Consider the following 21654-nt stretch of genomic DNA (forward strand, 5'->3'; position numbering starts at 1 on the left):
TACTTCCCGTCAAAATTCTTTAAATTTTCTGTTAATTTGATGACATGGCATACATAGAGTCTATACAGCCAAATATTGAAGGCTAATACATGGAGCCTAAAATATATAAAAACCAACAATAGCTTTTCTCTCTGAGTGAGAAAGCTTTTCTTACTGTGTGTGAGTACTTCCAAATCCAATTTCCAGTAGAGCCGCCGGCCTTAGCTTCGGCCTAGGTCAGTGGCAGCCCATTTTCCTTGGGTTTTTCTTTTGTTGTTTTCCTGGTTTTTCCTCTCTGTTTCCGAGCCCTTAATTGTTCCTTGCCCTGATCAAAAATTTTCCTTTTTCCAATCTCCCTTTTTCTTCTTCACTCCACTGCCTTTCCCCCTCTATGCGTCCACTCTTTTCCTATTCTTTCTCTCCCACTTGGGTTCGGCCTCACTCAGTTTCACTTTCGATCCAATTTGCCTCCATCTTGTTCCTCCATATTCAACGGCTTTATAGGAAGTTGCATAGAGTTTCAGTTGGGTGTTCACACCACCACCTTTCGCTTATGTGTCGATTTAGGCACTGTGGTCAGTAGTTCCACTTACTTCCTCCCCGATTTTCTACCATTGATGGTGGAGGATAGGTTATTTGTGGAGTTTGATTGAGGACGACGACTTCTTTTTTTACTGTTGGGGCTTAGTTGGGTTTCACTTCTGGCGTTGGATGGGAAACTGGTTTATGGTCGTCGAGGCATGCTTCGGCGGCAAGGAAACCAAGCAGCTAAGGTTTGATCTGTACAGTGTTATGTGCTTTTCTTTTTCGGGCTCAACATTCGGGTTTGGTTGTCTAATTGTTTTGGAAGCCCATCTTTTGTTTGTATTAGTTGTGTTTATGGGCCTTTGTTATGTATTGCTAATGAAATTTACCTTTTATCAATAATAATAATAATAATAATAATAATAATAATAAATAAATAAATAAAATCTTCAACCTAATACTTATTAGCAAACCAATGATGAGGTCGAGCGAGAGTATTTGTGTTTGTGCGTAGGGCTGGGCCCATGCCAGACTGGCCCCAAAATGAGAGGAATCGGATCGGCCTTGTTTGAAAATAAAATGGGGCAGGGCAGAATAGAAACAATCTGACTGAGCTTCAAAATTAGTTGGGTTTCATATGCATAGCTTAATCTCTCTTAAAAAAATAATCTAACAAGCATGATGAATAAAGAAAATAATAGATCTAGAAGAGGGGTTTCGAGTTAATTTAGGTGGAGATGTAGTGTAGTACGTTAAATTTAGTGCTGATTTGTACTGCTACTATGATATTGATAAAAATTTGCATAAACCCAGAAAGCATTTCGCATAAAACAATTGACATAAAACCCAGGAAACATTTCGCATAAAACAATTGACATAAAACCCAGAAAGCATTCCTTTGGAAGAATCAATTGTGGGGATGTCTCATAGAAAGTATTTTGCATAAAATCCAGAAAGAGTTTCACATCTACAAAATCCCATAGAGAAGCAATTCCCACCCAGGCAGAGAAGCAAATCCAGATTCTAGTCGAGTTGAGAGGCGATGAGGGAAGGAATCAACAATGAACGGTGGACGGTGTGTGAATTATGGAGAGAGAGAGAGAGAGAGAGAGAAACTGAGAGAGTGTGAATTGTGATTTGTGATGTGATGTGTGGAAAATATGAGTGTGGACAGTTGAGATTTATCAATAAAAAGTTGAACTGTTGATACGATCCAAGCTGAGGGCCCATGCCCTCAATATTTGAACCCACCCGCCTCGCCCCCCCCGCCCCGCCCGTTTTGTATATAAAATGTATGGACCCATCTCTAATCCGCCTCGGACCTCTTGGACCCGCCCCAACTCCGAGTCCAGGCCCGTTTGCCCATCCAATGAGCGTGCCAATTTTAGGAGCAATTAGCGATAGCGCGCATCAAATTTGCGCAACGTTAGAAGCGGACAGGTGGAGGCGAGTCGGTCTCCCCCTCGTAACTCCTCGCCACATTCCTAAAATTAGCTGTTTTCTTCTTCTCCTTCCTCCTCCATTTTCCACATCACCTTCCAACATCTCTCTCTAAAACCCTAATTCTGTTCCAAATCAAATCCAATTCTTCGTTTTCTCAACGCCAATCTAAACAATCCATCAGTCTACCGATTCAATCCAATCCAATTCATGCATATCTGACCCCAAATTTCTGTTTTCTCCGGGGCTGCGATCCAATTCGGGTGTAACGTCGATCCAAGGACGCACCTTACTCGGATTTGATCGGGATTCGATTGGATCGGATCTTTTCGAGCTCAATTAGGAATCATGGATTCGAGTCGAAGAGCTGTGGAGTCGTACTGGAGGTCCCTGATGATCGATGGGGCGACTTCCAACGAAGACAAGGTCGCACCTGTTTACAAATTGGAAGAGATTTGCCAGCTTTTGCGATCATCGCATGTCAGTATTGTCAAGGAGGTTTCTGAGTTTGTATTGAAGCGTTTGGACCATAAAAGTCCAATTGTTAAGCAGAAGGTATACAAATAATTCTTCTTATATAGTAAAATTTTGTTGCGAAATTATGGTTTTTTTTTTTTTTTTTTTTTTTTTTTTTTGTATCTGTTAAAATGCTTGTAAGAAGTTGATTAATTGGTTAATTTGATTTTATTCTATAGTAAAAAAATGTATCGGGTGTTCGGTATAACCTGAATGTATATTCTTTGGTGCATGCTAATAGTTTGTTATCAACACACACTGAGAATTGAGGATTAAGATGGTGACTTTTGATTCGATAACTTTGATAGTAGTAATGGCTTCCATTCATCAATGGTGTGATCGAAGTGGAGAAGTGTAATAGTGTGTTTATAAGTTTTCTTTATGAGAGAGAGGCTTGGCACTAATTCTATGTAGATTGCAGTGGTTTGATTTCTATAACAGAGGCATATAGAAGTGAGACTTGACGAATGTCAGGATATTTTTTCGAGAATTTACTTAGAATTGTGATTATTGTGCCCAAATGTTCTGCAGGCTCTGAGATTAATAAAGTATGCCGTGGGAAAGTCTGGTTTGGAGTTCAGGAGGGAAATGCAAAGAAATTCAGTTGCAGTGCGCCAGTTATTTCACTATAAGGGACACCCAGATCCTTTGAAAGGAGATGCACTTAATAAGGCTGTGCGGGATACTGCTCATGAGGCTATTTCTGCTATCTTTCAAGAGGAAAGTAATGCAGCACCTGCAGATGATCTTAACAGAAGAATACAAGGTTTTGGGAATACAAACTTTGAGATGTCATCGGATGAAAAAAAGTCTTTCATTAGTGAGGTTGTTGGTCTTGGAAGTGCATCTATCAAGCAGGGACTTAGTAATTTCACCCAGAGTCACTCATTTAAAAAGAATGACAATGGAAACTACAAGAGTCCTAATCTTCATAGATCATTGACCATTGAAAGCGAGCAGGCTGATAGATATGAACCTGCTCAATATCGCAATGAGGCTCAAAGTAGTTTTGGGTTGTCAAAGAATGTGACTAGTGGACCATGGAATGAGGATTCAAGGGTAACCAAGACTGCAATAACCAATGGAGATTCCAGTTCAAATTACAGAGAGAGTAAAACTTGCGAGGAGATATTGTTGGAGACCATTGTGACGTCAGGTGGTGTACGTTTACAACCCACTCGAGATGCTATTCAGATTTTCCTTACGGAGGCAAAGAAGTTGGATGCTGTAGCTTTGAGTCATGCCCTAGATGTAAAACTACAATCTCCATTGTGGCAGGCAAGTTGCTCATACTAATGTGTTAGCGAAAATTCTTCCACATACTTATATGCAAAATTGCCAAATAATTGAACACTTGAACATTCGTAAGAATTATATTATTCTTGATTATAAGAATTTTATCAAAAGATGAACGAATTGTCTATTTTTATTGTATTTTCATTGTAATAAGATTAATTGTTCAATCAGTATTGGTTAAGAAAAAAATTGGGTGGAATTTTTGTTGTATTTATAGATCTATTTCTTTGTGTAACTTTCTTTTATGCGATTATTTGTGTGTCAGGTACGCATGAAAGCTATTTGTGTTCTTGAGTCAATTTTGAGGAGAAAGGATGATGAGCATTTTGCAATCATAGAATCATATTTTATTGACAACAGAGATCTTGTAGTGAGATGTTCTGACTCTCCCCAAGCTTCTTTGAGGGAAAAGGCTAACAAGGTATTCATTTATTTCCTCATACTTAAGAATATATGTGAGATTCATCCATTTATTTGTTTCTTAAAATACGTATATTGGTGATGAACAAGTAGTGATTGATTCTGTTTGCTTAATCAACACTTCCAAGTCTTCCACATCATTTCCAGGCAGTCATTGCTGCTCAAGTCTAGAATTGATTTTAAATGTAAAAGGAACTTGGGAGCATCACATTCTTTGCCATAGTAGGATCAAAGGATTTTTTTTTTTTTTTTGGTCATAGTTCTTGGCTATTTCATATTCAACGAAGAATTAAAAGAGGACTAACAAAAGTAATACATTGTTACGCGATTGTCATTAAAGGAATGTGGAAAAGAATCTGTACTTGCCCATCGTGACTTTTTCTAGATTTGATTCTTCTTATTCTTTCTTATTACATTATCTGAATGTATATATCTTGATGAAATCATGCTTTATAATGTTAGGAAAATGTAACCTCTCTAAGAAATTACATTTTCATGTCATCAAGCACAAATTCATCAAGAAATATGCATTCAAACTGTGTGCGCACACACTTTTTTCCTTGAAAAGATACAGTAGGTCATGCAGCTGAATAGACACTGTTCTCGTAATGAGCAGGTTTTAAGCCTCTTGGGTGGAGAACAGGCAGGCAGTGTGACAAGTAATTCAGAACAGACTGTGAAGTCTCAGACTGCTACTTTTGTTCAGATGCCTGACCTTATAGACACTGTTGATTTAGATGATTATGATTACCACGTGACCAATGCTGCAACTGACAACCCAAGTGATCAAGTCATCACAAACTTAACAGCACCAGCACCCCAACTAATTGATGATTTATTTGGAGATGGCCCAGGGACTGCCGGAAGCACCAGTGAACTGAAAAATGATGATGACCCTTTTGCAGATGTCTCGTTTCACACTAATGACAGTAAAGAACCAGCAGATGATCTCTTCTCTGGGCTTACCATTGATAATAAACTAGATCCTCATGAGAATTTCGTGGCAGAAGAGAAAAGTGGAACTGAAATGTTTGATATATTCGGGCCCAATTCTGAACTTCTGCAGGAGCAAGATCATGAAAATGATTTAAGCAATTTAATGGGTGGTTTATCCATTGATAAAAATGTCCCAAAGATGGAGCAGAAAGGAACCCCTCCTGGACAACTATCCGAACTTTTGTCGGATTCAACTAGTCATCCCAGCCGTCTGGCCTCCAGCAATGATTGGAGTGGCATTCTTAATTCTCAAACAGCTCTGGCGAATGGAAATGCAGTGTTACCTCCTGGTGGTATGCCTTACAATATACCTCCTGGAGTTATGTTCAATCCAGCCTTTCCTTCTCAGCCAATAAATTATGGTGCCATGGGAAATCTTCTTGCTCAGCAGCAATTCCTAGCGACAATGTCTGGCCTTCAACACTTTGGAAACCTCAATGCGCAAAATATGAATTTAAGTAATGTTGCTGGAACAAATGGAGGATATGCTTCTGCACTTCCGGATATTTTCCATGCAAATCAACCAAATCCAGCTCCGGGTTCGGTGGTGAACAGTTCAAAGAAAGAGGATACCAAAGCATTTGATTTTATCTCGGTAAGTTTGATTTCCGAAAGCTGATGTCTTACGCAGTTTCATTGATTAATGTTTCCTTCATTCCGATTTTGCATGGTTATATCAACTTTGAACCTGTATAGAACATATGGATGATGTATTGAAGGCTGATGACACCTAAACCTCTATGGATCAGATATCCAGAAAGAGAAACAAGAAAAATTTATCTGTCTTGTTTTTTTTGCTAGTATTAAGTTGTTGAATCCTTTATCTTACGGATTGTTTTGCAGGACCATATTGCTGCAGCCCGTGATCCAAAGAGGGTAGTTTAAGGCTGTCATCTTGTGTTTCAAGACCAAGGACCACTGCAGCACTCCGATAGCAATTACAAAGCAGGTCCATCTCTTAGAACAACAAAGCTAACATTTTGTTGTGAAAAGAATGAAATTTGCATATATTGCTGAGACGTTTCCATGATAAAATCAATTCAAAGGGATAAAAACCAAATCATCTCGGAACCGGGATGAAAAGAGTAGAGAACATATTTGTGCTCGTTTTCGGTATTGGAGATTGAAGAGAATGAATGTTGTGTAGTTAGCTTTGCTAGTTTTACAAGTATGTAATGTAATGCAGGCGAAGATTTTCCCAGTCCTTCCTCTTGTAATGAATTTGTAGAGTGCCTCTTTAGCCCCCCTTCTTTTTTCTCTCCTGTTTTTTTGGTTTTTTTTTTTTTTTTTTTTTTTTTTTTTTCTGTTTATTTATTTTTCTCTCAGAAAATAAATTGTGCTACATGCATATTTGATTTGGTCATTGTAAACCAATAATAAAACATTCGACTGTTTATCTTTTATCGATCTAACAGTTACACTCCCACGCGAACGATTGTCAATTCGAGTTTTTACAACTCACATATATGCTTGTTCTTGTCACGACGATGATCGAGTTCCTCGTATCAGAGTAGAAACGCGTAAAGGATGAGTTTTCTCTCCGTTTCGTGTCAATTCGTGTCTTTCACTACCCTACCGAAATTGACCCTAAAGATACCTACGGCAACAACCCCAAACCCTTCCCAATTCTATGAACGAAAATCTCCTCCCACCCTTTTCCCTCAACTCCTTGGTGCCTTTGCTCTCTAACACACATGCCTGAGCGGCTAAGCAAAATTGTTGTCATGGGTTAGTTATGTTTGAAAGATCGTAATGCATTTCAAAAGTTATTTATGTTTGCATACCATATTGAGGCATGCGATTATACGTCACGTCACATCACATTAATTCGTGATATTTATTCGTTTTTAACTATTTACAAACACTAGTTTCATATTATAGAACAGTTTATTCCGACTCAGGTTGAAGTGAGCAGAGCAACACAAGCAATAACTTAGGTTATTGTAGAGGATGGATCTTCAAGGTTGTTCCATCTCCTAATTACTTCCATCTTCTTGCTTCTCTTTAGTTGTTTCACAACATCCAGCCGCTCCGAAGAATATGACGACGGGATCTACGTGCCGTAAATCAACGAATGATTTAGCCAAATCGAGACACATAAAAACTACGATAATAAGTTACAAAATAAACTTTTCTTTAAAAGAAAGATACATTAACTGCAGAGGTAAGTTTAAGTTACCAGGCCCGGCATGTACTTGTTGATTGCTGCTAGCATGGCAGCATGACCTACGGCAGATACCTTGTCACAGAAAAGGAAGAAAACAGTTAACTTCTGTATAACTCGCTTACTAATCGCCTGGGATAAAATCTGATTCTCGTCTACAAACGTAAATAGAGTACAGTCGCAAGCATATGAACACATCACAGAGAACAGCATGAGCTAGCTCGAAATGCAACTGCGGTGAATGCAACCAATAGTTTTAAGTAGTAGCTATTCCATCGATGTTTTTTTCTTTTGGTAAATCTATATCATGCAAGTAAATGAAAATACTAGGCAATCTTAGGAAAGAAAAGACGGTCAAATTATTGCTTACGGGAAGTAACATGAGAATTGTTACTGGTACAAGTGAAGTTATGTCATTTAGCGTTCTTTTTAACTTATTTCTTTCCCTCCTTGTAACCTTGTGGCCACGCAATTGTTTGAGGAGTAGCTCCGCGGAAATCGTGATGTCTATGAAAAGCAACTGAGTGCCCATCCATATATCCTTACAACAAATAAAAATAATAATATGTTCGGTATTAGCATCGAGTTAAACATGTATTCAGCAAGACATAGAATATACATCCATCTCTAAGAAGCAGGGGATTATTAGACTTACGGAGCTTGCAGATACCAGCTTGTTGCTATACATCTTAACTAAACTTCGCTGATGATATTTTGATCTCTTGGCACTACCCTCCTCCATGGAGCTTATAGATTCCGCCCCGGGTGAGGGGGAATCCTTCCACTTAAAGAAACAAACGGTCACAACAATGTAATAAACAGTTAGACTATATGCAACGGTTCAAACCAAGTAGAGAGTCTAGAGACCATGCAACATTTTTGCTCAATTAACTTATATTTCTCCGAGATTAATAGCCTCTGGTAAAATTATCATTATAAATGAAGCTCTTTTATTCTTAATTTATTTATTTCATTTGATTATTTTAGTAAGATTACAGTAGTAGTTGTTTTGCGAAAGTAAATACCTTTCTGAGGTTAAGCCTGCGTTCAGGCTCATAATTTTGACAATCTTCTGATGTTGTTAAGGTACTTGGCTCTTGTTGTGCCTCCATTGTTACCGATAACTTGGATGCAACTATAGATCCTACAAATGATGCTCGACGAGCACCAGGTTCTGTGACCTTTAGTAACTCACTGCTTGAAGAAAGGAAAAATGAGAACGAAAAACAAGCACATTTATCTCCTTCCTCTCAGCAGCTGGAAAATAAAACGTAACAACCCAGCAGAGAGATAATACCTTGATTTATCATAAGCAGCCCAGTAGTCTTCCAAACAAACAGTTAGCAAGCTCTGGCTGAAAAATTAACGTTTTTGAAAACCTTATTGGCCACTTTAGCAAATAGAAAACTTACGGAAGCAATCCTCAACGACAAAAGATGGGAATGTTTTACCTGTGGAGCAAGAAGTCTAGCAAATGAGTGTCTAAGGACTGTTGAGTTGAACGACTGAAGTGAGCAAATCCCGAGAAAACATCATAGCATACGGTAAACACAGCAGATAGAGCAATCTCTTTCTCTGCCTGGATGGCATGCAGTTTACTTTTTTGTCTCTCTTGACTTCTTTTTGGAGGACATGCAGCGTACAAATCAAGCCATCCAATTTCATCAGTCACCACCTGTAAACTTAAACTTCTCGATTAGCAAGATTTGCGCTTTTCACTTGCAATGAAAGAAAGTTGGGAACGGACCTCCATGAAGTGTTGATAAACTGCTACGGAAGAAAACTCTGGGTGAATGAAAAGGCTACCACACTCCAAGTAGCTGCAGACAAACAATTTAACCTCTTATGTCCTCAGTACTTTTGGATTAAATCATTACTGTGAAGTTGTTTACCTGAGGAAGTCCTTAACTAGCTCATCAAGATCCTTTATGCCCATTCTTGACAAGAATAATCTAGTCCTTCTCCCAAGATATGCAAAAACTCCTAAGGTAGCCAAAATATCTGCCTGAACCTGTCAAAACTTTATAAAAACAAGCAATAATTAAAAGTTCCAGGCAAGTAATATAAAATAAAATAGAAATATAAAAAAAAGGCCGAATTAGCAATAGAGTAATGCATCTGAGACCCCGGACTCTGAGAAAGAATATCATGAATTATAAAATTGACCTTGTCATGAAAATTCTGCTTGCCTGGGATCACACTTTCTTTGCTGAATGCCGTTGAGAGTTTTTTATGAGCCAACCCAATCCAAAATTCTACCTCTTCACTTTTGTTGCTCAGCAGAACCTTTCTACCAAAATGGGACAGGAAATCCACTTCAAATCCTGCCTCGGTAGCTAAGTTATGTAGTCTTTCCACTGACACAAGACTGTGTGAGTGATCCATGAGCTCTACCATTACATCTTCAATTGAAAATGAAAAATAAGGGCACTTAACACGACCGTTACCCAATTTAGCCACTGCAGCACAGCAGCTTATAGCCACAACCATCCCTGCAACACCACTGTAGATTTCTTTGTTTAGGGCTACATGCTTAATTTCAGATTAACTGGTTAATGTCACTGCATATGCATAAACTAGTGCACAAGAATCTGTCATATATTGAAACATATATGTACTGATTTTTGAGTCAAATGATAACACAAGATGCTTCATATATTAGGTTAGGAGGACAAAGTTATTTGAGCAAACCTTCCTGCATATTCCATAGACCACTTCCTCAACAAGGGAATGAAAAATCCTGCCATACGCGGCAGTTCCACCACTATAAACCATTCTACTAATTCTGAGTGCCTCATGTTCATTTGACTCTCAATGTATTCGCCAATCAAATCAATCTTTGGGGTCAAGCTGAAAAAGATAAAATACTGAATTAAGCAAAGTTTAGAAATTCAAATATTTGCATCCAAGATGGAAAAGGCATAGTAATACTTTAGCTAAGAAGAGATGCACTAAGCAAAGTTTAGACATTCAGTCTGACACTCTTTCTTTAGAAAATGATTACCAAGTCAAACATTTTTCAGTTATGGCACTATAATTAAAACAACCGACGTTAATTCAAAATATTAAGGCTTTAACAGAAAGAAAACTTACATGTCACTAACTGGAGAAGAGTCACTGCTGTGACGTTCACTGGAAAGCAAAATTTCTACTTCAATTGCTGTTTTCAACAAAGCGTAAACTGCAACCTGCACGGCCAGCCATGGTAGTCAATTATAAACTTCATTTGTACCAACTAGTAACGTAACAAGGATTTCATCTAACTTGAGAAAGTTTACATCTTGCTCAATTCAGTGACCAAAATAAATAATAGAGATGCTGAAAAATGCAAAAGCACCTTCAACTATGGGCACCAATGATGTTAACACAATTCGACAGCCAAAACAATTTGTTCTAAAGTTAGAAAATGTTTGTAACATGCTTTGAGGAAAGCAGAACATATGTTATACCTGATAAGAAATCCGTTTATGCCATTGATGGACATCGTTCCCAGACCATGCCATTGCAAGCTTTGGACCACTTCCTGGCAATTCAAGTGACTCAACTGCAACAGAGAAGCTCCTAGCCGATTCATGCAACACCCATTCAAGGCAATTGACCCGATTAAATTCGTTTTCATGATTACGAGTTCTAGCCACTAAGGCACCATTCACACAAGTTATTTGACCAGAATAAGCTGTACACGCTGTCGATGATGAGGTCCAAGATGAAGACCACCTCGACGAATTGTAACACCTAACCAATAAATCGAGCAAGTGATTTTTCGTCGAAAAGCCATAGATTCCTTGTTCATTTGTGCTGCACCTTGAAGGCTTATGCACATTCACAATCTCCCTTTGTCGATTTTCTGATCTTACAGATCTTCTTCTGTCCCAAGAAGTGAAGTTGCTATCAGAATTTATGATTGAAGGAATGCAAATGGTATTAACTATCCCCACTACCACCCCCCGCCCCCGTCCCTCGTCTCTCCCCTCTCCTAAGTTGTTCTGATTCTTGATTTTCCGCTATTGGATAACGGATTTAAGAGAACCTGAGGATTCCAAATATCTTAGTGAATATCGGCAAAGTTACAAAATTGGAATGATTCCAATTCCCATGTTTTAGTAAACGCATGGAAGTCAAGAATCGAAATGATTCCAATTCTTATTCCATGACAGTTAAGATCCCAATGCTGCTACTAGATAATTTATGACATCGTTTGAGTCTTCTTCTTCTCTAGTGTGTGTTTCGCCTATATACGAAAAGAAGTGAAATTGAACCAAAGCTATCAACTTCACAGAATTTGGACCAATTCTAAACAAGCACTATTGTTTTTATAATTTCAAAGCAATTTGAAGTATGTAAAGAAGAGAACTTGAAACCCCCATTTTGGATACAGAATCTGGATAAGAATTCAACTAGCAGAAGCTGAGAGCTACATCCAATTAATCTAAACTATGAGCCCGAGCCATCAATAACCCAGATAATCAAATTTCTAATTACACCCAGATAACAGAATTTTAAAAGCAATAAATCCACTAAAATAAATCATGGATTATTAAGAATGTCTAAAAAATATAGTGTGCATCTGAGAGAGAGAGAGAGAGAGAGAGAGCTTACGAATGGTAAAACAGGTGAGGTTCGAGCGGAGACAAACGGAGAGCCATGGAAATCCGAAACAGAGAAAAGGGAAGCAAAATGGATCCATGTATGTCATAAAAACAGAGGCTTTCTGTAGCGTGGCCATCGAGGCATAGAGAGAGAGAGAGAGAGAGCAGAAACACCCAAGAAATATTTTATGTTTTCTGTGTCATAGTGTTTATCTCCCGCCAGCCGTTTTGTTTTTATGCAGGTTTTGGACTCTTGTTTCTGCAATGCTCTTGTTCCTCAAGAACAAAGTCTATCGAGCCAACTAGTTTTGAACTGTTGTAAGTAAAGGGTTTTAGGTTCGACTTTTGCCAAAAACAAATTTGAACCACTTTACTGTTAGATCTTTGTAAGATTTAGTACACTCTCCCACCACTAGGGTAGGTAATATCATTTGTTGAAAAAAGAAAAAATTCAATCCTAATGTGAAAACAATGACACCGGAGTCAAATTACTATTGACGGTGTTTCAAATTAATTACGTACTTACTTATTGCATGAATGTATTTTTACGTAATTAAGTTGTCGTACCAGCAGAATCTATGAACACTGCATGATTGACTTGAAATGATATGCTCGTCGCACAGAAGTCTTTCCCCTTCACCATTTTTTTTGGGAAACCCGACTGCAAGGCTAGGGTAAACAATCATTAACATCTTTTGAAGAAACCAAAACACTAATGTTTTTCGATCCTTTACAAGTAGCTCTTCCACGAACAAAATTCAGTGTCGATCGTATTAGCCCTATCAGTAAAACTCTCCCAACTACTATAGTCTCAAAAGTTATCATCCGATCTAATTAGCAATCCGCTCGGAAACCTTCTCTCCAGAAGCGTCCGAGTTACCTTCCTTAACAAATCCAAGTTCTGACATGTCTTGTTTTGCCATCAAGTTCCTGCAAGATGTGTACATAAGGTCACTGTAATCAATATTTCATAACAAATCTGTGCGTCAAAACAAAAGAACGAAAATTATAAGGAATGAGGGTTCAAATGGCTATGACACAAATGAGAGAAAAGGATAATTGACATATTTCATAATATTTCGGCCAATTTTCAATTACCACTAAATTCTTCTCCTCGGATTTTAATTCAAGACCATCATCATATTTAAACACCCAAAACGATTTCATCCTTGAAATAGGACAGCTAAATCTGCCAAATTGAATTTATGGTTCCTCCAAATACAAATGATTTCATTTTACATTCACGAACAAACCTATAACAGCACAAACCTACGGCCAGAAGTGAGGGAAAGACGAGGATGGAAATTAGTACTTTATGCTAGACATACATCGCTATACTACAAGCTTTTCAGAGGCATGCAGTTGTTAATTGTTTTGGTTTTGAATCATATGCAGAAGAAAGTCGCATTCTTAACAAATTCCAGATCAAAGCAGCACGTTTTATACAAACCAAAAATACTCACTTTTCCATTCGGCATTCCAGGTACTTTTTAGAGAAGAGCCTACATTTTTCAGATTGGTGGCCTGAAGTTTTGAGGCAACTGAGGTATTCTTTTTTCTCCTGTAATAAAGCCAAGGAACTAAGAACTTCCAGCACCACAAAGAAACGAAATAAAAAAAGTTTCACATTTAGCCACCATACTGAACCCCCTCCATCATTTCCAACTTTTGACACACTTGATTCTACAGAGAACAAATTTGAAAAATAATGTTCATTAATGGAATAAAGTGACGTTACCAGGTCACACAAATGCATATGATCCAAAGGGAAGACACCTTTCTCCGGAGGAACCGGGCTCAACCCTCTATTACCACCAAAAGCACCACCTACAAGAAATAATAACGCTTATAAACAAAAATGAGATAGAGATACATATATATTACTGCAAGGATGATGGTATCTATTCGTGGTTAGGGCTGACCAAGATTTTCATCTCTCTTTATATACAAATAACACTGAACGTCATGCAGGCGAAAGGCCAATTCTAACATCGCAGGGGCACATCAGCACAAGCACATTAAGTATGATACTACGATCTTATTCACAGGGTCAATATGGTTCGTGATCGTGGGTTCAACAAAGCACCACAACTATCAAATCATAAACAATATTTAGTAGCAATAATGTGAGGTTTTAGGTTTATACTCGACTCCTCATCCACCATTTCATTTATTGTCACTCCATCACCTTAGAATCTTTACCTCAAGCTCTTGCGGGTCCTATAAGTTTTTAGTTATACTCAACTAAAATTCCAAAGAACTAACAACATTTGAGTTGGGCAACATATTTTTTTCGGTTTCAGGCAAAAAGAAGCTACTTTTACGTTAAAATACAATCATAAAGTATCAATCCAAACCCATCATACTCAAATTTCACAACTTCATAGTACGAAAACTCGAAAAGCCATCGGTTAGAACATCTAAAATGTGCCACAACTTTGGCCTAAGAAGAGCTACTTTCACCGACATCCTTGAAGTCAAATAACCAAACATGATATCGCATTAATGTGTTCATTTCCCAAAAGGGCAATCAGTTAAACACAAACAATGTCCAACTAAATCATTAAAGAGACGCTCTTTTTTTTTTCTGCATTCATACAAGTTTCAACAAATTCCTATTAATTATCACTTCCAGCCAAAACATAATAATCAAAATCAAATCTTCCAACTGGGTTTTCCATTATCTTTCAATAATCTAATCACAGCCAGTAAATATCAATTTTAGAGAGAGAGAGAGAGAGAGAGAGAGAGAGAGAGAGAGAGAGAGAGAACCTGCACTCATTGTGAAAGCTGGAGGGTGAAAAATCCAATCTTGGTGGTAGAGTCGAAAAGGGATGCTACGCAAACAGAGATGGATTTTGAACCATTTCTCATACGAACCCAATCAACCACTCTCTCTTTGGTCGTGCTAGCGTCTAGAGATTTACAGAGCCGCAGAGGGTTGAAGTCTTGAAGATGGAGAAAGAGAACTGCGAGTTGTCGTTTAAAATAATAAACGACAAGTCGTTTGGAATGAAATAGCAACATAATTCGACCAATAAACAAAAACAGAAGGAAAATCAACATAAATAAAGATTAGCAAAAATATAAAATTTGCAACATAAAGGATCCACATAAGCAACTAAAATGTAAAAAATTGTAAAATAAAAAAATAATGATAGTAAATATGTCATATCACCAGTTGTATACAATCATGTGTCTATCTCTCTTATCACATGATATATAAACAATGACATTTTAAAAATCTCCTCCAACCACGACATGATATATACCGGGTTTGTGTCACATCCAACCCCACGTTAATCAGGATGAGTAGTGACTTGGCACGTCTCAAAATTGCCAAAATCTAATCCTCCTCACAAGGAGGGAAAGCATACAAATAGCAAGGCAATAGAAATGAATGAAAGAGTAAACAAGATACAATTTGTTTTCTAATTTTTGGCCTATTTATACAATTTTTGATTCGTTGGTTGTATTTATTTACAAGTATACGTTGGCTGCTGCCCCCCTTTCAATCAGACTTTTCTACACAAAATAGCTGTTGCCTCAAATCACCAACAAACACAGCTAAAGCGACAACGAGCTGATATTTGAACAGTTTGAACTGCTCTATCAGTTACTTGCATGTCAAGGAAGCAGTTATGGCATCTGTAGTCGAAACGGTGAAGTGCTACACTGGCTTCTGGTCTTGGCTTTGAGAGGATTCTCCGGCTGCAGTCGTTCTATGTGCGTGAGGATGCTGAATTATTACCAAGACGGAATCCTTAGTGCTTTCGGCACAAGAAGGTGAAGTTGGCTGCAATAGTTCAAACATTTTTAGTTAGATGATTTAATCAATGAACACATTTGTAATGCGTAAAGTATGATTTCGAACAAGACTGATCGGGGACGAGCAAGTTTCCAGAAAACTAAGGCCCTTATACGAAGAATTAACAGACATCGGCTGTTGTGTAAAATTAGTTTGTGCTCCTATTGCTCACCAGTCCGATGTGCCATTCATGCTTAGTGAAATCTCTGAAAGTTTCTGCATCCATTTCCTGCATTGGCACGAGTAGGGCATGTCAGAAAAGAGGGGAAAGTAAATATGGAAATTCTACTTCTACTTGTTAGTTTCTTGTTTCCTTCCTCATTGGATACTAATTTCTGAACCATGGGTGTCGGAGCAAACCGTAACGTTTTTTAGAGGGACAGTATGCATATGTTGACACAAATTCTTCAACATTAATTTTACGCAGTGTGCAATTACGGAAAATAACTTACGATGCTATAAATGGGAGGCACCACTAGTTCTCCTTTAGATTTCAGTGCCGGCATAATAGAAAATCGCGGTGCCAAGTCCCTTGACCTGAAAGTCCACCTGCAAGATACAGTCGTGGAGTTTCAACAACAACCAGGGGGAAGGCGAACGAAGTAAAAGCACAGGTCTTCTTGTATGATGAACTTAGCTATTTTAATGAATCCAAAAAAAATCCATAACCATGTCTGTTCCCGTGAAAGGAACATTCACAGAACCAAGAAGGTAAACATACCCGATGTAAACAAAGATGCAGAACTGTGCCCATTCTCGAACTAACAAGCGAATCCAGTAATTTTCTGATGAGTCGTCCATGTTAATGTATATCTGAGAACCAGAATGTTAGTTCTCTCAACTACTGTCTATATATTGTTGTTTGTATATGCAATTATAATCAATAAAGTCAGGATATACCATACCACAGTCTCTGCCATGGCTACTATCTGCATTGCACCTTGAAACTTTCTGCATCGACATCAGAATATACAGCATATGAGGTTCAAAAATGTGATGTCATCTCTTTTAAGGTCACCGTATGTTAGAACAAGGTTATAAAATGGGAGAATGAACGTAAAAATGTGAAACACATACTTGAACATGATGTACTTCGTATAGACTGCATCATGCATTGCACGAACATCCTCGTCATCTATGAAGCTTAACTGGTGGCGCAATACTAAAAGATTTTGCGATATATGGTGAAATATCACATAGAATGAGATGAAATAGTTAAGCAGCAGCAAGACCTGAATCAAGGCAGTAACTGAAAATTAGTACGCACGGGATAAGTAACTAAAAACTTTTTAAAAGAAAGGTAACAGTTCCTGCCTATTTACCACTGTAATGCTTTTTAGCTAGTCAAAGAAAGAAACTTACAGAGAAATAAGGTACAGAAGCCCTGTATCCGACAAGAGTCAAGTAAATGAAACAGCCAAGGGAAGCAGTAGTACGCCGCTCAGTCACTGAAAGACGCTCACACATGATGCAGTAACCATGAGAGATGAGTAAAAAAGACACAAAAGAAGCTGTCTGAAATATCACTCCGGTAACATACACCCCAAATGACATCCACAGGGAGCATATTTGAAGATGAAAACATGAATACCTAAAATGTGATTCTTCAAAATTAGTATGTTTGATCGAGGAAACAGCGGTAGAATATTCATGACAAAGAAGACCAAATGTGCTCGACTTCCTCACCAATACACGTAACAAAAGCATATGAGACATACAATTTCCTATAGAGCTCTCTAATAAATTGGCCTCAGAAATTTAAGCGTCGACAAATAAGTAACATAATTTTAGGTACTGAGATTATGAAGAGTTGCGGAATTCTTCGATTGATTGTTTGAATCCCCTTCCAATGAACAGCATCTACATTCCATTTCCTAAAGATAAAAGAACTTACCAAAAGAGGAAAGACAATGTGAGTTGCAAGGATTTAATCAACGGAACAGATGCGAGCGTCCATTGCAAATTATTCGTCTGCTCTAGTTGAACAACAAAGGAAACACAACAGTTATAACAAATGCAAACAAACGAATAAATAAGTATAGATATACACATATATATGTACCTGCTTCTCTTCATGATCATACACAAAAATTTGTCAGCAACCAAACAGAAGAAAGAGAAACACTGAAACCGATTGCCCAATAGAAAAATAGAAATACCCATTGTTTTGTTGCCTGGAAACTCACCCATTGAGATAAATTAAACGTCTTTCACAAACAACGTGAAATAAATTTTGAAATGTGATTGTTTATTTATTTTTTAGACCAAACAGAGCACAGTAGAAAACACGTTCAAATATTCTCCTAAAACCCAAATTATACATTCAAATTACCAACATTGCCAGATAAAATAACCCAGAAAAAAAGTTCACATTACATTTAAAAAACAATGGGAATGGATATGGAGGAAAAAGGGACCTGGAGATGGCGGTTTTTGTAGGTGTTGAAGGTCCAGGAGCAGGCCGAGACGAACCAGATAGTCAAGAAGGCTAAGTAGACCGACGGGAGATACCGATACGACTCGTCGAGTCCGATACGATACTCTCCGACGCTCTCCAATTCGGCCATTCTCCGATTCGGGATCTTAATCATGAAAATCACAAAGCTTGGAGCCTTCCAATTTTATTTTTCGTTTTTCCGTTATGTTTTCGCTCCCTCCGATTCTGTGCTTTTTATACATCCGCTTTTGCTGACACCTTCAGAAAGGTGCCTTTTTTTGGTGTTTGTATTTTAATACTATTTTTTGAAAAATAAACAAAAATTGGGAATTTATGTACTTTAGGCCACAATTTTTATTTCTTTTTATTTTATATATATATATTTTTTTTTTGAAAAGCGATAGTATTTATTCAATAAGACGTAAATATAAGTTTACGTCTTCAGCAAAAATATCAAATAAAAATGTTTGAGATCATTTTGTTTTGAGATGAATGATAAATGTACCCATTTTTGAGAATTATTTTTTAGTTGTCGCCTCTTCTTTTGTTTAATTAGAGGAATCCAAAAAGCTTAAATTAAATTGATCCTGCCTTAACAAATTGGCCTATGACGCCTATAATTTGTTTTTAGATTAGTGGAGTAAAGTGGAAGAAGATTTATTAGTAAGAATGTAAAGGTGATGAGCCCTAATGAAGGAAAATGAAGTTGGTGATCCTCTCGTAGTTCATAGAGTCATACAACAAACCCACTCCCTCAAAAGTCTCCTCATTAGTAGGCCTAATTATTGGGATCAACTAAATCCACCAAAACCAAATTTTGTGCCCCATCAAAATCTTCTGTTACTATTTTTAAGGGACGTTGAGGATTTTAGAAGGAGCCTACCCTAGCCTGCATGGTCCTCATGGCACTTCAAACAAACAAAGGAATTAACGACTATTTTCATTAAACATCTTGTATATAACATATATGTTGTTTGATTAATGCCGATTAAATTCCGCCATGCAAAATATAATTTATATCAGAATGATTCTGATTAACAGTATGACAAACGAAAATGATTGTAAGATGTATAATTTGTGAGGAACTTGTCGTAGCATTTAGCAACTCGTAAATATGATAAACTGTATATGGTCAACTACTATGCAAGTAGATGCGCAACTGATGTTGACTATATTGATTGCTTCCAACAAGCTCTTACGAGTAAAAGATGGTTTGCCATATGTATTGGATTATATGAGATTTAATTTAGTTTGGTCATTTTACGTAAGCATTAGGTGAACAAACTCAAAAATAAAATTATTCTCTTATAATCCTACTCCATTGATATCAATATAATCTGTCCCATATTCGCCAATGTTAGGTGGTTTTAGTTAAATCTCATATATTGTTGTAGCTTATTTTATCTGACAGGAAGAAAGAGGTCTGGCAGTATAGAGAGAGATGTGTTTGTAAGATTGTGTAGACAATGTGTTACTCCCTATCTACGCAGTGCCTTTATTTATAGTAATAAGGGAGAGAAGAATCATTCTCCTTCAAGGAATACAAGTCCTAATAGGGAATAATAACTAAAATCAAATCTAATCTAGGATTTACACAATCACACTTAAATACAAAGTTTATAGCACTCCCCCTTGAGTGTATAAATATTCAAGTAGATTCGACATCATGTAAAGTTGAGGAAGTCGACTCATCGACACTGATTCTGGGAACACGCTAGTCTCAAAGTAAAGTAGGAACTTGCATATGGAACTAAGTCTCACAAAAAACCCAATGGCTATGGTAAAACCCAAGTAGGAACAAAACCAATAGTATAAGGAAAAATGCGCGAGAAAATGCAAATGAAACATCTACAGGATGTCATCAGGGATATGATCAACCCAAGGTGGATTCCTTATCAAAACCTCGTTAGATAGCAAAAACCCAAAGGGAAAAATGCTCCTAATCGTAGGGAAAAAGATGACTTTAAGAATAAGCAAGTATACTTCAGAATACTCCCCCTGAGTTTGACATAATTCCAAAGAGAACTAACAATGTTGCAACTCAGAAAGTTTATGTAGACCTATATTCCTTGAACAAACTTTTAAAACGTCGCATTCAGTAGTGATTTGGTGAAGAGGTCAACCAAATTGTCTTGTGAACGGATTTGTGTGACTTCAATCTTCTAATGCTTTTGTTGTTGATGTGAGAAGAAGAACTTCGGCGCAATGTGCTTAGTGTTATCTCCTTTGATGTAACCCTTCTTAAGCTATTCGATGCATGCTGTTTTATCTTTATAAATCGTCATCAGAATGTCAAGGACAAGGTAAAGATCACAGGAGCTTCGAATATAGCCCACAACTGCTCTCAACCAGAAGCATTCCCGAGTTGCTTCGTGTAAGGCGAGAATTTCAGCATGGTTAGACGAAATGGCAAATAAGGTCTGTTTAGTTGACCTCTAAGAGATTGCAGTGCCTTCAATGGTAAAGACATAACCCATTTGAGAACGCGACTTATGCAGGTCAGATAAGTAACTTGTGTCGGCATAACCAACAAGGCGAGAATCGACTCGAGATAAGGGGGTGCGGCATCACTCGAGGATTCGTAAAGATAAAACAAGCCCAGATCCATAATACCCTTAAGGTAATGGAAGATGTATTTAGCACTAGTCCAATGTCTGCATGTCGGTGCATTACTGTATCTTGCTAAAAGATTAATAGCGAAGGAGATGTCGAGTCTAGTGCATCGAGCTAAGTACAATAAAGCGCCTATTGCACTTAGATAAGGAACTTTAGGCTCCAAAATCTCTTCATCATCCTCTTTCGAACGAAAGGGATATCGTTTTGCATCTAGTGATCGAACGAACATAGAAGTACTTGAAGGCTTCACTTTATCCTTGTTAAAGTGGCACAACACTTTCTGGGTATAGTTCGACTGATGTACTAAGATTCCATCTGAATGGTGCTCTTTCTCAAGACCGAGATAGTATTGAGTCTTTCCTAGATCTTTCATCTCAAATTCCGACTTTAGGTGCACGGCAGTTCTCTCGAGCTACTCACGAGTTCTGATGAAGTTCATGTCGTCGACATAAACTGCAACAATTGTAAAACCGGAATGTGACTTCTTAAAACACGTAAGGGCATAGTTCGTTGTTCACGTATCCCTGACTAGTCAAATACCCACTCAAAAGGTTATACCACATTCTTCCGGATTGCTTCAAATTGTAGAGTGAAAACCTCAGCCGAATTGAGAGTGTGTTTCGGGGTTTGGAAATATTTGATCCAGTCAATGTAAGTCCTTCGGGAACTTTCATATAAATTTCTGTATCAAGATCCCCATAGAGATACGCAGTAACTACGTTCATCAGTTGCATACTTAATTTTTCGGAAACTACCAAACTGATAAAGTAGCAAAAAGTAATTACATCTATAACAGGTGAATAAGTTTTGTCATAGTCAATCCCAAGGCGTTGTAAAAAGCCTTGCGCAACAAGACAAGCTTTGTAAT

At 37.7% G+C, this 21654-nt stretch overlaps 4 protein-coding genes across 6 annotated transcripts; 1 reads left to right on the forward strand and 3 right to left on the reverse strand.

The window, feature by feature from the left end:
• The first annotated feature begins 1914 nt into the window (after positions 1 to 1914).
• Positions 1915 to 6412, forward strand: LOC103944836 (protein MODIFIED TRANSPORT TO THE VACUOLE 1). The gene is made up of 5 exons (XM_009355295.3): positions 1915 to 2499; positions 2992 to 3738; positions 4022 to 4177; positions 4793 to 5767; positions 6016 to 6412. Exons 1-5 carry the CDS (start codon positions 2293 to 2295, stop codon positions 6055 to 6057), a joined length of 2127 nt encoding a protein of 708 aa, XP_009353570.2. The 5' UTR covers positions 1915 to 2292; the 3' UTR covers positions 6058 to 6412.
• Positions 6413 to 6990: 578 nt separating this feature from the next.
• Positions 6991 to 12127, reverse strand: LOC103944837. Of its 3 annotated transcripts, none has more exons than XM_048587095.1 (14): positions 11936 to 12127; positions 10786 to 11200; positions 10430 to 10524; positions 10028 to 10186; positions 9503 to 9839; positions 9229 to 9347; positions 9084 to 9156; positions 8788 to 9011; positions 8634 to 8690; positions 8362 to 8533; positions 7992 to 8120; positions 7707 to 7877; positions 7352 to 7411; positions 6991 to 7225 (listed from the first exon to the last, which is right to left on the reverse strand). In XM_048587095.1, exons 1-14 carry the CDS (start codon positions 11980 to 11982, stop codon positions 7106 to 7108), a joined length of 2178 nt encoding a protein of 725 aa, XP_048443052.1. In that variant the 5' UTR covers positions 11983 to 12127; the 3' UTR covers positions 6991 to 7105. The 3 variants fall into 3 exon arrangements, with proteins under 3 accessions (XP_048443052.1, XP_048443051.1, XP_048443050.1); XM_048587094.1 differs by having other exon boundaries at positions 8362 to 8530; positions 10786 to 11203; XM_048587093.1 differs by having other exon boundaries at positions 10786 to 11203.
• A 373-nt stretch (positions 12128 to 12500) lies between these two features.
• Positions 12501 to 14848, reverse strand: LOC103944838 (cytochrome c oxidase assembly protein COX19). Its single transcript, XM_009355300.3, has 4 exons — positions 14698 to 14848; positions 13664 to 13752; positions 13389 to 13486; positions 12501 to 12855 (listed from the first exon to the last, which is right to left on the reverse strand). The coding sequence occupies exons 1-4, from the start codon at positions 14705 to 14707 to the stop codon at positions 12756 to 12758; spliced, it is 297 nt and encodes a 98-aa protein (XP_009353575.1). The 5' UTR covers positions 14708 to 14848; the 3' UTR covers positions 12501 to 12755.
• On the reverse strand, positions 13663 to 18418 carry LOC103944890. The gene is made up of 10 exons (XM_009355363.3): positions 18151 to 18418; positions 17628 to 17704; positions 17096 to 17324; positions 16811 to 16965; positions 16639 to 16684; positions 16455 to 16546; positions 16186 to 16282; positions 15906 to 15962; positions 14698 to 15721; positions 13663 to 13752 (listed from the first exon to the last, which is right to left on the reverse strand). The coding sequence occupies exons 1-9, from the start codon at positions 18322 to 18324 to the stop codon at positions 15596 to 15598; spliced, it is 1053 nt and encodes a 350-aa protein (XP_009353638.3). The 5' UTR covers positions 18325 to 18418; the 3' UTR covers positions 13663 to 13752; positions 14698 to 15595.
• Positions 18419 to 21654: the final 3236 nt, after the last annotated feature.

Source organism: the organism of the source record quoted next, unplaced genomic scaffold (genome assembly GCF_019419815.1).
Source record: "Pyrus x bretschneideri cultivar Hongxiangsu unplaced genomic scaffold, Pyrus_bretschneideri_v1 Contig26, whole genome shotgun sequence".
NCBI classification, from domain to species: Eukaryota; Viridiplantae; Streptophyta; class Magnoliopsida; order Rosales; family Rosaceae; genus Pyrus; species Pyrus x bretschneideri.

What these genes read in the sequence shown, in the direction of transcription:
- LOC103944837 (XM_048587093.1), bottom strand. Translation starts at nt 11,982, where the DNA reads ATGGCTCTCCGTTTGTCTCCGCTCGAACCTCACCTGTTTTACCATTC. An exon ending in AGCTGGTATCTGCAAGCTCC is followed by an intron (nt 7,878 to 7,991) that starts GTAAGTCTAATA and finishes ATTTGTTGTAAG; the next exon opens with GATATATGGATGGGCACTCA. An exon ending in CAATTCTCATGTTACTTCCC is followed by an intron (nt 7,412 to 7,706) that starts GTAAGCAATAAT and finishes TTCTGTGACAAG; the next exon opens with GTATCTGCCGTAGGTCATGC.
- LOC103944838 (XM_009355300.3), bottom strand. An exon ending in ATATGCATTTGTGTGACCTG is followed by an intron (nt 13,487 to 13,663) that starts GTAACGTCACTT and finishes GCTTTATTACAG; the next exon opens with GAGAAAAAAGAATACCTCAG. An exon ending in CTGGAATGCCGAATGGAAAA is followed by an intron (nt 12,856 to 13,388) that starts GTGAGTATTTTT and finishes CACATCTTGCAG; the next exon opens with GAACTTGATGGCAAAACAAG.
- LOC103944890 (XM_009355363.3), bottom strand. Translation starts at nt 18,324, where the DNA reads ATGATTAAGATCCCGAATCGGAGAATGGCCGAATTGGAGAGCGTCGGA. An exon ending in ACGAAGTACATCATGTTCAA is followed by an intron (nt 16,685 to 16,810) that starts GTATGTGTTTCA and finishes ATGTCGATGCAG; the next exon opens with AAAGTTTCAAGGTGCAATGC. An exon ending in TGCCTCCCATTTATAGCATC is followed by an intron (nt 15,963 to 16,185) that starts GTAAGTTATTTT and finishes GTGCCAATGCAG; the next exon opens with GAAATGGATGCAGAAACTTT.
- LOC103944836 (XM_009355295.3), top strand. Translation starts at nt 2,293, where the DNA reads ATGGATTCGAGTCGAAGAGCTGTGGAGTCGTACTGGAGGTCCCTGATG. An exon ending in GTCCAATTGTTAAGCAGAAG is followed by an intron (nt 2,500 to 2,991) that starts GTATACAAATAA and finishes AATGTTCTGCAG; the next exon opens with GCTCTGAGATTAATAAAGTA. An exon ending in TACAATCTCCATTGTGGCAG is followed by an intron (nt 3,739 to 4,021) that starts GCAAGTTGCTCA and finishes TTTGTGTGTCAG; the next exon opens with GTACGCATGAAAGCTATTTG.